This window comes from Ciona intestinalis, chromosome 3, assembly GCF_000224145.3.
Source record: "Ciona intestinalis chromosome 3, KH, whole genome shotgun sequence".
Taxonomy (NCBI): domain Eukaryota; kingdom Metazoa; phylum Chordata; class Ascidiacea; order Phlebobranchia; family Cionidae; genus Ciona; species Ciona intestinalis.
In genome coordinates, this window is record NC_020168.2 from 2,470,337 (window position 1) to 2,485,096 (window position 14,760).

The 14,760-nt window shown below is 35.5% G+C and overlaps 3 protein-coding genes across 3 annotated transcripts; 1 reads left to right on the plus strand and 2 right to left on the minus strand.

Moving 5' to 3' along the window:
• Nucleotides 1–9: 9 nt before the first annotated feature.
• Nucleotides 10–8,161, minus strand: LOC100177862 (macrophage mannose receptor 1-like). Its single transcript, XM_026833658.1, has 22 exons — nucleotides 7,956–8,161; nucleotides 7,097–7,289; nucleotides 6,358–6,481; nucleotides 5,339–5,503; nucleotides 5,004–5,168; nucleotides 4,807–4,898; nucleotides 4,314–4,421; nucleotides 4,037–4,154; nucleotides 3,832–3,976; nucleotides 3,479–3,737; nucleotides 3,328–3,424; nucleotides 3,104–3,248; nucleotides 2,777–3,035; nucleotides 2,605–2,716; nucleotides 2,401–2,548; nucleotides 2,028–2,280; nucleotides 1,701–1,794; nucleotides 1,448–1,595; nucleotides 1,136–1,385; nucleotides 964–1,078; nucleotides 430–577; nucleotides 10–370 (listed from the first exon to the last, which is right to left on the minus strand). Exons 1-22 carry the CDS (start codon nucleotides 8,159–8,161, stop codon nucleotides 133–135), a joined length of 3,582 nt encoding a protein of 1,193 aa, XP_026689459.1. The 3' UTR covers nucleotides 10–132.
• Nucleotides 8,162–9,042: 881 nt separating this feature from the next.
• LOC100182510 lies at nucleotides 9,043–10,117 on the plus strand. Its single transcript, XM_002131414.4, has 2 exons — nucleotides 9,043–9,363; nucleotides 9,514–10,117. The coding sequence occupies exons 1-2, from the start codon at nucleotides 9,196–9,198 to the stop codon at nucleotides 9,820–9,822; spliced, it is 477 nt and encodes a 158-aa protein (XP_002131450.1). The 5' UTR covers nucleotides 9,043–9,195; the 3' UTR covers nucleotides 9,823–10,117.
• LOC100184880 (fidgetin-like protein 1) lies at nucleotides 10,077–14,350 on the minus strand. Its single transcript, XM_002131370.4, has 11 exons — nucleotides 14,074–14,350; nucleotides 13,336–13,746; nucleotides 12,731–12,817; nucleotides 12,540–12,667; nucleotides 12,123–12,267; nucleotides 11,951–12,042; nucleotides 11,727–11,864; nucleotides 11,345–11,476; nucleotides 10,929–11,078; nucleotides 10,712–10,858; nucleotides 10,077–10,400 (listed from the first exon to the last, which is right to left on the minus strand). The coding sequence occupies exons 1-11, from the start codon at nucleotides 14,279–14,281 to the stop codon at nucleotides 10,245–10,247; spliced, it is 1,794 nt and encodes a 597-aa protein (XP_002131406.1). The 5' UTR covers nucleotides 14,282–14,350; the 3' UTR covers nucleotides 10,077–10,244.
• Nucleotides 14,351–14,760: the final 410 nt, after the last annotated feature.

Here is a 14,760-nt window from a genome sequence, read left to right on the forward strand (position 1 = left end):
CTTTGCTGGTAACGTAACGCGGACAATAACTTTTTTGTAATGTACAACAGAACGTTTTTTTTACAAATATCATGAAGCATTTAGTTACGAAACTAATATACGTGTTTAGTATTCTGCACAAAATGTTTGTAGTCAAGCCACGTTGTCTTCACATAAAACTGGAAATGCAGCACTGCAGTCGCTTGCCCTCCATGTGCCACTTAGCATTAAAACACAATCTTCTGTAAAATCGTTTATGGAATAGGCTGGACTCCATACTGAGGGACTTAAATACGTCCCATCAGCCCAAACAAATTTTCCTTCACTTCTGCGGTCATCTAGGCCAATCCAAAAACTGGAAAATTTATCTTCAAAAAACTTGTATATTTTCCTACAAAAACAAAATTAAAACAACTAACAAAAGTGCAAAAAACACACAAATTGTCTTACTGCATGATTTTATTTGACTTTGGGCCATGTGCAGCAATATTTGCTTGTAGTGATTGACATGCAGTGATCCCAGAAGAATAATCATACAGTTGAGTTGTCACTAAGTATTGAAATCCATTTTCTGGAGAAAACCAACCTTCTCTTACACCTAAAACATAAATATATTTGTAAAAAATACTTTGTTACTATGATTTAGATATACTTTATGATGAAAGTAAAACAGGCCCCATTCATGGCTTCATTAAATCTGTTTAATTACAGTAACGAACAATGTATTTATGTAATTTAAATAACCATTTTGTAACCTAATCAGTTAGGCAACTTTATAGTAGATATAATAATAAATCAATGAATGTAACTTACTTTGTTCTTCTGTGGTTGGAAAATGGCGGTCGTTATAACACGGGTGTTCTGTTTCTTACACCTCATGCCAGCTTATGAGTTATCTAGTATGTTAATTTGTGGGTGATTTTTTGAAGGGGATTTTTTAAGTAATACCTGTTTAAACTTGTTAAGTAATACCTATAGTAATACCTGAACATGTAACTTCTAAAGGGTATAGGCATTCAGAAGCAATATCCCACCCACTTTCAGAACAGTGCATCAGTGATATTTCACCCACACCACAATGAGATGGATGCAATAAACCCTAAAAACAAATATTTTAGAACAAATTTAAACATAACTTGAGCGTGTGCATTGTAACCTCGACAGGTGCTTCACAAAGAACATAGACTTCTTGGGTACAGTTGAAGTTTCCCCATTTGTATAAGCCACTTACAAAAGAAATACCAGCACAACTAGATATGACATTATTTTCCAAACCATTTGCCCAATTTGAAGTAGTTAATTCTGTTCCATTTGCCCATAACCACTTTCCTGTGTCAAAATCATATTGCAAACCAAACAGCAGAGGAGTGTCCATTTGCATTGGAGCAAAGTGATCGTATAATTTCCTAAATTTGTAATAAGTGATGTGCTTGTTCTAAAGTTTTACTACCAATCTTGTTCCAGTTACCTCATAGTAGAAATATCTTGTGGTCCTTTGATTGCAATTGATGATCTCATAGTTTGGCAGGTTAATTTACCCATGTTATAATTTTCGACAACTTCTGTAATCTTATATTGAAATCCATTGCCTGGTATATACCAGTTATCTCTTTTAGCTTAAAATATAATGATTTATGTCAACATGATATTTATAATAACCTACTAATTTATAGTAACGTTACTTTACTGTTTAAATTTTAGTAGAAATGTTTATGAGGTACCTGTGCATGTTACATGAAAGTTTTTCAAGCAGTCATCCAATGAACACATCAGATCAGCATATCCAGACTTACATTCCAAAAATCTCAACATAGACTGTAATAAAATTCACTTTAAATTTACATAATTTGTAAAACCAATTTTTAAATAATAAAATGTAATCTCTTCAAATGACTTTTTTGGACTTTGGTTCAATGATTGAACAATGTAGAGGACCTCTAAATTACAGTATACGAAAAGCTTTTATCTTAAGTGTGTTTAACTAATACAATATAATAATAAGTTTTACAGTTTCATATAGAAAACTGTTTTTATGTTTAAATCCTTACTTTGTCTTCACAAACACCATAAAATGACCATCCATCGCACCTTTCATCAGAAAATAATTGACCTTTAGCCAATGTTAGGAAAACACAATCCTGATTCCAATAATTGTTTGGTTGTGCTCTATACCAGTTTACCACAGTGCTGTTCAAAGGGCTACCATCCTCCCAAAGGAACTTGCCTTCCTGGAAATCATCTTTTAACCCAACAACAACTGAATGATATAAATTGGCCAAGTCCAACATTTGATACAGCTTTCTATAATGATGAAAATGAATCATTTTACCAAGATTGACATTTTCAACCAAAAATATTTTAAAATAGATACCTATCTTTATGAAGATTGCAACTAAACTATAATGGCAGAAACAATCTTACTTTAACACAGTTTGATATTTAAAACCCATCACAGCCATTCTTGATTGCATGTTTCTGCAATACATGGTTGCTGCAATATAACTTGAAGTAGTTGGAGTTAAATTATACTGGTAACCATTACCAGGAGATATCCAACCAATACGTTGACCTAAAATGATTCAGAAATTAAACAACAGTTCATGGGGATTTTTGAACTCTTAATACCACTGCAAGTAAGATGGTGTACATCACATTCTGATATTAATTTCCATCCTGATTTTGAGCATTTAACCAAATAATTTTCATTTTTGCTGCAATCATTGGATGTTACAAGTGTCTGCAAAACAGTAGAAATAGTTGGACACTCCACATATTTTGTTCAACAGCATTCACTTACCAGAGCCTCACACAAAACAAACATTGGTTGATTGCATTCATAATCTACCCACAGTGCTCCTGATTGCCTTGTTCCAGTATTGACAGGACCAGCGCAATAACCAGGTCCATTTGATCTTGGTTCATCCTTGTACCAGTAATTAGAGGTAACACTACTTCCATCTTCCCACTTCCAGGAATCCACACCCTCTCTTACCTCTCTTGTTAGACCCAGTGCTACTCTACCATGCACCCGGTTGAATACATTGCTATAAATTTTTCTGCAATCAAAAATTGAAAATTTAAGTATGAATATAGGGTATCATTTTTCCTGATTTAGCTACTGTACTTGTAAGTGGTAATGTTTTTTGCACCATGTACTGCAACAGTTGCATTCAGTGCAACACATGCTGCTTTTCCTGCTGAAAAGTTTTCAACTTTTGGTGACACAATGTATTGATAGCCATTTCCTGGGGCATACCACCCTTGCCTTTCTGTAAATAAGTAAACAAAAAACAGTTATCAGCCTTGATGAAGAGTCAGCTTTATTTTAAATCCTAAAGACATTTTTACCTGAACATGTGACTTTATATTTTTCTTCACATTCACTCTGTGTACATTTTATCACTAAATTTTCATTTGGACCACAATCATCGTTTGGCATTGGATCCTAAATATAAAAGAGTCCAAAATAACTCGTTAAAATATTGTTTGAAAAACTTACTATTTTCATTTCACAAACTGCCAATCCATTGCCGGCACAAGTAAAATCATACCATGCTTCATATTGGGAAAGCTGACTGCCCCCACATGGTTGATTCACAGAATTTTCTGGCTGTGGATTGTATCTGAACCAATAATGCCACATGCTCTCACTGCTAGTTAACATTTGACCATCACCCCACTGCCATTTACTGTTCACGTATTTTAAATCAAAATACAATCTTTTTGGTTGTGGCAGCAAAAGATTCGTAAATAGTTTGCTGGAACAGAATTTAAAGGGCAAGATTACTAACAGCTCTGCAGTGCAACACTGGTTGTTTTATCAATGTTGCTTAAATTAAGATAAATGCTTACCGCATGACAGTTTTATTTCTGGGACCTGTATAAGCCAACCTTGCGTTCCGGTTTTTACATTTTTCTTTTGCAGTAGTATATCCACTACATGGTACAACAAAATACTGGTAACCATTGCCAGGAGCATACCACCCATCTTTCAAACCTAAAATATTTACATTGTGTTGCATGATAGCTTTGGACATGTTCAATACAGTTTTACAACCTGAACATGAAACATAAAGTTGGGAATCACATTTCTGTTCCTTCAATCCACTGTGTTCACATTTCATCAAATAGCTTTCATTTGCTGAACATTTCACAGGTATTAAATATGGTGGGCCCTTAGAATTTTAAAAGAAATTAACATACACAACAATTTATTAAAACAGTTTTACATATTTTAGCCGATCAAAATATAACAGATTCTAAAATAAGAGAGAAGCAGTTGTCAGTTAGCGTATATCTGGTTGGAACAAATGAATGCACAACTTTATACTTACCAGAGTTGCAGATACGTTCTGATATTTATGCATCGTGCTAAACATGTTTATGGACCTGCAAACTGTGTCTTTAATTTTCATTTGAACATCCATGGTTGTATGTGATGACTATAAGTATAAATGTTAAAAAGTGAAATTGGTTTAACTAGTTATAAATTAATGTGACAAATGTAACTTGCTTTATCACGGCGTGGTGTGAAAACAACAGTAGTTATAACACTGATGTTCTGTTCCATACACCTTGTGCCCATTTAGCCTACTAGTTTCTATCTGTTCAACTTTGTAAGCAGTTATTTTTTCCCGGATGCCAATTTATACAACCCATTATTGACCGCTTGGTAGGATCATTCGCTGAAGTGTCTTGTCCAAATGTGCATACACCACTCTAAGAGCAGCGATAAGCCTTGAACCCATACCCTTTGGGTTAGGTGGCAGACAGACTAACCCCTGTGCTATGGTGGTAATAACTTATATACATGCGCAACAAACACACTTTACAAACTGCTCTCCAGGTGACATTAAAGTAGTCGGCATCATCAGCAATATACACCACTCCTTTTGTTTTCTCTGATAGCTTGAGAGGCCCTGCAGTGAGACGTTTTTATACTTTTCAATCCGGGACCCAATATTGTTTATTGAATTTAAAATATGGGACCCAACATGATTTATATATTCTCTGATAAATTTTACCTTGACAATTGGTCAGTCTACATGACCACTCTGCAACTGCATCACCTACACATGTTGTTTTCGTTTCTGGTTCCACTAAAAGACAAGTTCTTTCCCTTCGTTTGGACCCAGTGCCACATTTATGTTTATTTGAACATTCACTCCATGGACCCCATGGCGTCCAGTCTGTAATAACATATATTCGACTGGTTTAAATATGTTCAATGATCTATGTTGATTTAGTTTAATTTGTTATTAAAACCATCCACTGTTAAAAAAACAGAAGAATAAACGTAAAAGGGTTATTCGTCCAATGAGACTGTGTAAAAAAATACTGGTATACACAATACACTTACACGGACAAGTAATTGTGTTACATAACTCCTTGTCTACAGATATCCCCCTGCACATCCATGAACGACTTGTTTTTTCGCAAAGTCTTGTTCGTTTGCGAAACCCACTTCCACATTCCACACTGCAACTCGACCACCTACTCCACTGTGACCATTTAGCCAGAAAACCTAAGTATAAAAACAAACCAATATATCGCGTGTATATAGGCTGGTAGTAAAAGCCGCTATAAGGTAACAGGTGCGAAAAAATTAAACACTCGCAAAAGGTTTAGCGGCTACCGGTGTCGTGAAATATTTGGGCGGTAGCTATTGCGCATGCGTTGCACCGCTACTGCGCATGAACAGAAAGTCGATCTATATAATTTAAGACCAATTAAATACAGTCCGGCTGGAGATTAGTTTGAAGCAAAATAATATTAAATACAGGCTTGTACAGTTACATTGAACAATTCTGCCACCTACACTGTTGTCATCGCGGTGGCTGATTACATTATTGGTTTCGAGACATCGTGCTGTGCCTAATTTAAGGTAGAAAAATGGCCCCCAAACCGCTGACTCTGACACTATTGTTCTGGTACTTAAAGTAAACACCTATTGTAGGCTTGATATAACATACAACTTTTTTATGCTGGCTTTAAATCGTAAACTTGAAGTTCATCGTGTAAACGGAGTGCCCGGATCCCTTTTAACAAAGGGGTTGCATTAATTTTTTTTCCAAATTAGAATGACATTTGGTCCGATCTTCGGGGCATGCGCAGTGAAGTCGCCGCGCAATAGCGCCTGATCCAAATTTAACAGCCGGCCAAAAAATATTACAACACCGAGGACCTTTTTGTATCGAGCCTCATGTGTCTTATTTATTGTTTTAAGTTCATAATCATACGTCTTTTCGGTGTTAAGTTTGTAGATTGTACGCTATTGAATCAATAATTAAGAAAGCCTATACACCATACAGTAATCTGGTCTGTAGCGGTGAGCCGTTAGAGCAGCGTCGAAAACTCACTTTGCGCAACACCTCTTACCTTTCAATGGGAAGTTTAATTGCTGACACTGCGTCTTGTTTCTATCTTCATTCTGTTGATGGGTGAAAAGCGGGGAGCACAGGTTGTCGGTACCACACGCTTCCGCGCAAGGAGCTAGGTGTTTCTAGTAAAGAAGAATGACAAAAACGATAAGAACACACACGGCCTATACTAGAGATACCTACTAGAGAGATCTCTAGTAGGCCGTGGAACACAGTATAAAAATAGCACATGATTGAAGAATGAATAAATTTAACTAATTTACAACGACAGTCGTTTTGATACGTGTCTACCATGTATATACCCGTTTACGAGTTATAATATAACTCAGCGCTGGGTAATGATTTTCGCGAAATATTTACAATAGATGAAGCAATTGCCGTTGAATAATTTGCTCAAGAACACACACGCACACAGCAGAGGTACAGAAGCGTTGATCCCCGATGAAATTCCAAAAGTAAATATACGACAGCGCAAAACATAAAATCATCTCCCATGCGCATATATCGAAATAATATAGTAGGATGGGGGAAGACGGGACACCTTTAGCATATAATATCCGAATACCCTGACTGTGTTTTAGACAATTAACAACGGTATATGGGAGTCAAGGGATGACGGTTTTATATTTTTTTTATTTTTTTGTGTCTTACAAAATGGGAAAATAAAATAGAATGAAACGGTGTCCCATATTCCCCCACCCTCATATAATTAGGAAGTTTATAGGCTGTAACCTTACCAATCTATCGACCAGGATAAATGCATCTCGGCTGTAATAACGCGACTCTTCCTTCCTAATAAGACCTTTGATCACTGGGATCCATCCAGCTTCTTTCTGGATCCATTCGAATGGTTTCGGGTTTAGCGACTTTCGGCTCACGTAGTTGAGTTCGCAAGTATAGTCGTTGTGGTGGAAGTTAAACGACATACATCTGCAGTAAAAATTATCCGTTTTAGTCGTTTTATTCGGCGACATAATACACCAATGTATCCATAAATAAACAACAACAGAACAGTTTGGTTTTAAATCTTGTATACGCCCTGGCCTACTTGAATTTTATTAGTCAGACATAAATTTAACAAATAGTTTCACAGTAAGACATAAATTAAAGAAATATATTAACGGTAAAACTAACTTTTTGTGTTAAGGATGTCAGTAACATCTTTATAATTCTAAGAAAAAATATAAAAGGAGCAAAATAAATTAGCTATCTGGTTTATTATTGTAAAGCTACTGCGCCTACATGTCGGAACATTGGTACGCAAAATCAATCTGCCAGAAGAGCTTTAATGAATTTTTTACGTCCGCGGCACAAGCAGTGTAGGCACAAGTGTGATATAAAGTTGAGTGGGGAAGATAGGACACCGTTGTATTCTATTTCTCGTCCCATTTGTTAATAAACAAAAAACATTAAAAAAATTATAAAACCTGTACAACTTTCATCATCCGTTTAAGTTAATTGTTCAAAACACGATCAGAATATTGGGATATTATATGCTAAAGGTGTACCATCCTACCCCACAGGACTATATCATTTTTTAAATAATAAATATGGTCGAATGTTAGTTACTTCTTCAGTAAGGGAATACATGGATACCTGTTATCCTTGAAGCAAGTCAGCGAGCACTGGTATACGAAGTAGGAGGGGAAAGTACGGTAGGTGAATCCAGACAAATAAAATCCAACGTCGCTGACATCTGCATCGGAATTGTTCGACCACGAGTGGTAAGGTTGTTGTGTATTGTGCAGGGCAGAGTTAGAAGCATTACATACGATAGCCTCAACTACTCTATACGATAGCATTACAAATAGTACCAACATTTTGCATCACAAAAAGGTTAGTTCTTATGTTCCAGCGCAGTATACGTATTTATATGAAACTAAAACTCAAGTTCCTATTTAAACTGTAAATATAGAAACGACATTAATAATTTATTACTATAATAATACGTTTACATGCTATTTGTATGTGTGTATTTCAACATCATTCTTAATTCCTAAAGGTAACAATGAACTTTCGAAACAGGTAATTTTATGTCTGCTTCAACACAATGATCTTTATCGATTCTAAGGACACGTAAATTCGATGTAGACAAAGAAACTTGATGAATGAGTGAATGAATAAATGTAACTTACTTTATCCTCGCGTGGGCGGAAAACGATAGTCGTTATAACATCACGGCCAGCTTACGTGTTATCATGTATGTTACTTTGTGGGTGATTTTTTCATATATGACTGATAATTTAGACAACCCTTTACTGACCACTGGGTTAAAGCAATTGCCGTTAAGTGTCTTGCCCAAAGACACATATTCCCCCAATGGTAGCAGCGACGAGCCTTGAACCCATAACCCTTGGGTTCAAGGCAGGCGCGCTAACCAGTTTGCCACGCCGCCGGTGTTGATAAAAATTCCTTCTTTAAATTTTAACAGCGCAATCGGTATGTTGAGGTTGTCACAAAAAACATCAAACGACATATATGTAGACATTATAAAAACGCCCTTTGAAGTTTTTCTTCTTCTGTTTTTAAGTTATAGAAATCTATTTTTAGTGGTTTGTTTCAGTTGTTTGTCAAGAGATATTTAAAATTGTATCTCTGATTCTCAGAGTTGTGGCGATTAAATAGTATTTGCTCTCTTTATTGAACTAAATCACATCAGCTGTCAGGATTCGGGGAGTTCCCAACTGATTACGTCACGGCAATCAAAACCATATCTCTTAACAATAGATTAATACAGAATAGGAAGTTCGTAGACTCGCGGTGTATCTGTAACTTTCCGATAACCCAAAACGCACAAGTTTACCTGTGCCCCTGACGCACGACCGCCGATCTCCTTATGTTCTTGTTTAAAAAGAAAAATTCTGCCGTTAATGTGACCGCATGTGAAGCTCGCGACAATGAGCGCGAGGAAGACGGATTCGTGTTAGTTGGGGAGACCAGCGATGAAAAGTCGACGGTAAAACCAAATAACCCCGTTAACCATGAACCACCACCAAAATACGAGGTATGCCAACAGCAGTCAACACATTAATTAATATATATAAGTTGTTATTTCTTTACAGGCAATTAACGTTTTACATGACACTTAAACTTTAAAACAATCAATTGTCAATTGTTAATAACCTGTAGTACTAAAGACATGTTTTTTAAACAGAAACTTAACGAAGTCTCTACTTCGAGCGGAAGTTATAAAGCTGAACAACGTACACCACAACCTGAACAATGTAATCAAACCAATCCAACCCCAAATGTTATTTCCACCCATCAACCTACCCACCACAGTGGCAAACATGACAGTTCTTTTGCAATTCAGGATATTCCCTTTCGATTTGCAGGCTCTGTCCAAGTCGCTGCCAATCTTAGGCTTCAAACATGGGATATAAGTGATGTGATGCCAAACGTGTGGAGTGACTTGTCAGAGTATAGTTATGATTTTACAATGGAATATAATGTTCTTGAATGAAACATTTTTGTATCTTTTTAATGTAGAGGCAGAATTATTTTATTAGTGCAATAGTGTTAAGTCTAATTGGACTAACAGTATTGCCGATCCAGAAATAAGTTTTAAATATGGGGTGCACCTGCATTTTTTTATGTATATACATATTTACATGTGTTTGTTTAAAATTGGAAATTGGGATAGTATCTATTTATAATAGATATGTATCTTTTTTCATTGTTTTGCAACCACATAATGTTACTGCTATGCAATTTAACCAATGGTTGTCAAGTTTGTTTTTTATTGTACAAACTACAAACATTAAGTATGAAACTATAAATAAAAAGTACAAAATCAAGAATGCTTAGTGCCATATTAAATGTAGAAACTTTTTAGTGTATAGATGTAATAATTATATAAGAAATATAAGAAATTCTTTGCCAGTATCAGATACCACCACATCCGAATACTTTATTCCATTCTTCATACATTGACAAATCTTTCTTAGAAACACTGGGCCGAACTCTTTCCAATGCTTTGTTGAAATCTTCAACTGCAATTGGCCGAACATCTTCTGTGCTGATTTTACTTATATCCTGAAACTAAACAAATACAGCTGAATGATGTTTTTCGATTCCAAAACGTAACCAAGCAATGAGGTACCAGAGCGGGCAAATTTTACATTATTTATCAAACATACCAATCTTACTATTGCAATAAATTGACATGCTTGATATTATTTCCAAAAATAAGGGCTTTTTCCAAAAAAGGGTAATGTACCTATCCCAATTTTAAAATACTATACCAATTTTACAGTGGTGCTATATTATACTATTTACCATAAAGAGTTGCAGAAAAGTTTTAAGATTAAAAGAGTTGCAAACAAAGTTTGTAGAGCACTGCTTTATATTACCTGTAAACTTCTTATTGGACCCAATGCTGCTTCCTTGCATAAGTTGGTCACATCAGCTCCGGAAAACCCTTCAGTTCTTTTGACAACTGATAATATTTCTTCTTCTGTCATTCTATATGATTGTTCTTGTAACAGTTTTGTAATAATCTAAAATAAGTTTTTTGAGTAAAAACTTCTGGTAAAAAAAGCCAAAACCAAAGCTGAAAATATCAAAAACCTGTTCTCTAGCTCCATCTTCAGGAAGCGGTATGTATAATCTTTTCACAAGACGCCTTCTTGCAGCTTCATCAATCTCGTGTGGTCGATTAGTTGCTCCAACAACCAATATTCTGTCTTCTGATGACGTGGTTGCTCCATCCAATTGTACCTAAATAAATACAATTCTGGCCATCTTCCCGATAGTATCAAAGCTGTGTTTGTATCAAGGGGAATGTCACAAAAAATAAGAATTATATAGGTGTTCAAATATCCTAAAGATACCACAAAATTTTCAAAAAACAAAACAATCTCTGAAAAAAAATGTGTGAAATTGAATTGCTGAAGTAACATGGGATTTCCCATAAAGATATCCCCCAACTTGACCATTTCTAAACTACTAAAAAAAAACTAATTTAATATGAATGCCCAACTTACGAAAAACTCTGTTTTTATTCTCCGAGATGATTCATGTTCAGAATCAGAGCGTTGTGAAAGTAGTGAATCAATTTCATCAATGAAAATGACAGCAGGCTGGTTGATACTGGCTACAGCAAATAAAGCTCTCACCTGATAAATAATCAAGTTACATGAAAATTTTTTAAACACAAAGTCCATTGCTTACAGTGGCGCAGTCAGGGGGGGGGGGTTTGGAGGTCGCAACCCCCTCTTTTTAAACCAAAAATTATAAAAATTAAAAAAAAAATTTTTTTTTGATTAAAACCGCCCCCCTTTTTTTTTATTGGCTGCGCCACTGATTGCTTAGTTTGGAAAATTAACAAAAACAGATTAGAAGCAGTAATATGTTGTAACATTTTACCATTTTTTCTCCTTGACCAATCCATTTGGATGTCAAAGAAGAAGCACTGATGCTGAAAAAAGTTGCACCAGATTGACTTGCGATGCATTTTCCAATCAAAGTCTTTCCTGTTCCTGGTGGACCAAACAGTAGTATACCCTGCAATGTACCAAAGCCTATTTTACACAATTTTAACTTAAACTCGACAAAAGTTGAAATAAAAGTTACTGTTCCTTGCATTGTACCTTTGGAGGACCCCTTAACCCAGTAAATATATCAGGTCTCATCATTGGCCAAATTACCACTTCTTTTATTGTAGCCTTGGCATATTCCAGTCCTGCATTTCAAAGACATATATTACATGTAAAACAATTATATAAAAAGATGTATGGCGTTAAAGTCTAAGTCAAGTCATACCGGCTATGTGATCCCAATGTATTGGGGCACCATGGTCCATCACCTCACTCATAACAAGTTCAATCAAATTTGGGTCAATTCCTTTCAATTTTGGGTGAATATCACTGTCCAATTTATCTGATGGATCTGCGCTAACTTTGTACTTCTATTTTTAAAGGAAACAGAAAAAAAATCTCTTGTAAAATAGATTATTATATTGGTAAGTCGTTACAAAAAGGTATAGAAACAAACTGCTAACAAGTTAGTACTGTGCATAATGTCATAATTGAAAAAAAATCAATTTCCAGAGTACAATTTCACGTTTCTTTCTAGTGTAATTTACTTTTTATGAGTTGAAGAAAACTTCAGCCCCTAGTTCTACTGCTGTGCTGCACCATGAGTCCCGATGCTTAATAAAATGAATTGAATTAAACATACCATTGGCCCATTGTCTTCTGTGCTGTCTTTATGATTTGATGGTGGAACAAACTTGGAAAAACATTGGTTTCTTCTAACACCTAAACTTTTCTTTGGACTGAAACCTAAACTTTTCTTTGTAGGATTTGCTGTGTGATAAAAATTTAAAATAAATGTTTTTGTTTGAAAGTTAGAAATCAAAGGTTATCTACCTTGCGGAGAGTGTCTTTGGTTTTTCTTCTTCTGGTTGATACAGAGTTGTTCTCGTGCAGATTTAAAAACATGAGGTTTGTTGTCGTCTGTAATAACATATAAATATGCAAATTGAGTAATTCAGTATTTTCTGTACTATGTTAAAAACAATAGACAGCTAAATAGGCACCTAATCTGGAATGACAGTGTAGGCACTGGACAGGTAAACCCAAAAATTGTTTAGACTGAATAAATTAGTAAAATAAACATTACAACCAATCAAGTTCAATCTGTGGCACAGCAATGCAAGTCACAACCATTCAAGCCGCCTTTACATTTTAAATTGTTAAGCTCCTATGCAGGCATGCAAAAACAAAAAAAGAGGCCAAAATGAATTGGCATTTAAGTTTTTTTGGCGTTTTTTTCAATTGTTTCCCACATTAATGGCAGATTTATGATAACAGAATGCTGTTTCTTGGATCAGAACTTTAAAGTATGAAATCAATTGTTATACAGCAGGCAAATTAGACAGATTTCCATTCACTTCCAACTTTCCACTGTCAACAGTTTTTAAAAATAGGCACTTTTTACACCGCTGCACGCCTGTACGCGTACCTATGCATACCTTCACTATCACTTTGTGACGCACCATCATCAAGTCGTGTTCTTTTGCCAGACGGACCTTGATTGAGGAAAGCTGTTGATGCTGGATTGGATCTGACATTATAAACGGCTTTACTTGGTTTACAATCCATATCAGTGTGTTGTGTCTTGCTTGCTTGCCCTCCCACATTTGCACTTTTTTGAAAATATTTGTTTATTAATGTTTTATCCGAAAACAAGCAGATATTTTTTTCATTTCCACTGCATTTTAAATGGCTAGTTGCATCAATTATTTGCTTGACAGAGTCAAGGCCAACTATCCCTTTCTCTGTAAGGCCAGATTTCCATGTTACGTGCTGGCTTTGTTCTTTGATTCCAGAAACAAGGGACAATGCGTTTTCGGAATAATTGTTTAAACCACTTGCACCAGAATCTAGAATAAAACAAAGTTTTAGGCAGTGATGAAGAATCCTCTCGTACATAGCAGAGTAGGCTGGTGGAAAGTGTTAAAGGTTGGTGGTTAATGGTTGGGGGCAAGTGGTTATAGAGGTAAGTGGTTATAGGGGTTAGTGGTTACAGCAGTTAGTGGTTAGCAAATAAGGTGGGGGGGAGATTCTTCACTGGCATTGAGATTTAAAACCAAGTTTTATATTACTTTATTACATTTCCCCCATTTTGATCTTATATGCCAGGATGTAATACTATTACACACTACAATTATTACTAACATATAACATGTTGCGTTTAAAAATGTGTTTACCGTCTACTATTGCTACATATGATTGTGTTTCATCAGAGAGACATTTTAAACCAAATCGAGTGCCAACATCGTGCGAGGCCAAGCTTGCAGAAATATGCGCAATATTTTGCCGAAGTATTCCTGCCTTCTTTGAAGCTGTTGGATTAGCGGATTGAAAAGTAAAATTTCTTTGTTGCCAAGTGTGAAGATTTTCGTTGTGTGAACCCATTTCTTAATTCATGTTTACATCAATGTTTACGATTTTTTATTTCGCGCGATTGTTACGCATGATCAGTTTTTGGGGAATTCCGCAACAAATGAAAAAGCCTATTGTGGGGAATAAATCATAGAAGGGCCCCAAGTTTGACAAGTAGTTTTGTAATACTACCAGGGCAAAAAGCAAATAGATTCGGAACGGTGGATAATAACGTAGAGAAAATTATTTTAAATTTTAAATTTGCGGAACTGTATTTCATGTTAACACTTTTATTTATACGCCTTAATATGTTTATATATACTATACTTATTATCATATTGTTTTCCAAAGAAATCAAAAGATTTTGCACGCTGAAGACGTCGCGAAAATGTCAGAGGATAAAAGTTTATGATTTTTATGAAATGTACAAATCGCCGAAAATAATCCGCTTTCTGTTTGTTTGTGAAGTTCTTAGGTCACCGAACTTGGATTAAACAGTGTAGGGCGTTGAT

Coding starts and splice junctions, on each gene's coding strand:
- LOC100177862 (XM_026833658.1), bottom strand. CDS start 8,161: ATGCTATCGTATAGAGTAGTTGAGGCTATCGTATGTAATGCTTCTAAC. Junction 3,036..3,103: donor AAAAACATTACCACTTACAA/GTACAGTAGCTA, acceptor TTTTGATTGCAG/AAAAATTTATAGCAATGTAT. Junction 578..963: donor TTTAGAAGTTACATGTTCAG/GTATTACTATAG, acceptor TTTATGTTTTAG/GTGTAAGAGAAGGTTGGTTT.
- LOC100184880 (XM_002131370.4), bottom strand. CDS start 14,281: ATGGGTTCACACAACGAAAATCTTCACACTTGGCAACAAAGAAATTTT. Junction 12,268..12,539: donor CAGAAGACAATGGGCCAATG/GTATGTTTAATT, acceptor CTTTAAAAATAG/AAGTACAAAGTTAGCGCAGA. Junction 12,043..12,122: donor ACATTGGGATCACATAGCCG/GTATGACTTGAC, acceptor TTTGAAATGCAG/GACTGGAATATGCCAAGGCT.
- LOC100182510 (XM_002131414.4), top strand. CDS start 9,196: ATGTTCTTGTTTAAAAAGAAAAATTCTGCCGTTAATGTGACCGCATGT. Junction 9,364..9,513: donor AACCACCACCAAAATACGAG/GTATGCCAACAG, acceptor TTTTTTAAACAG/AAACTTAACGAAGTCTCTAC.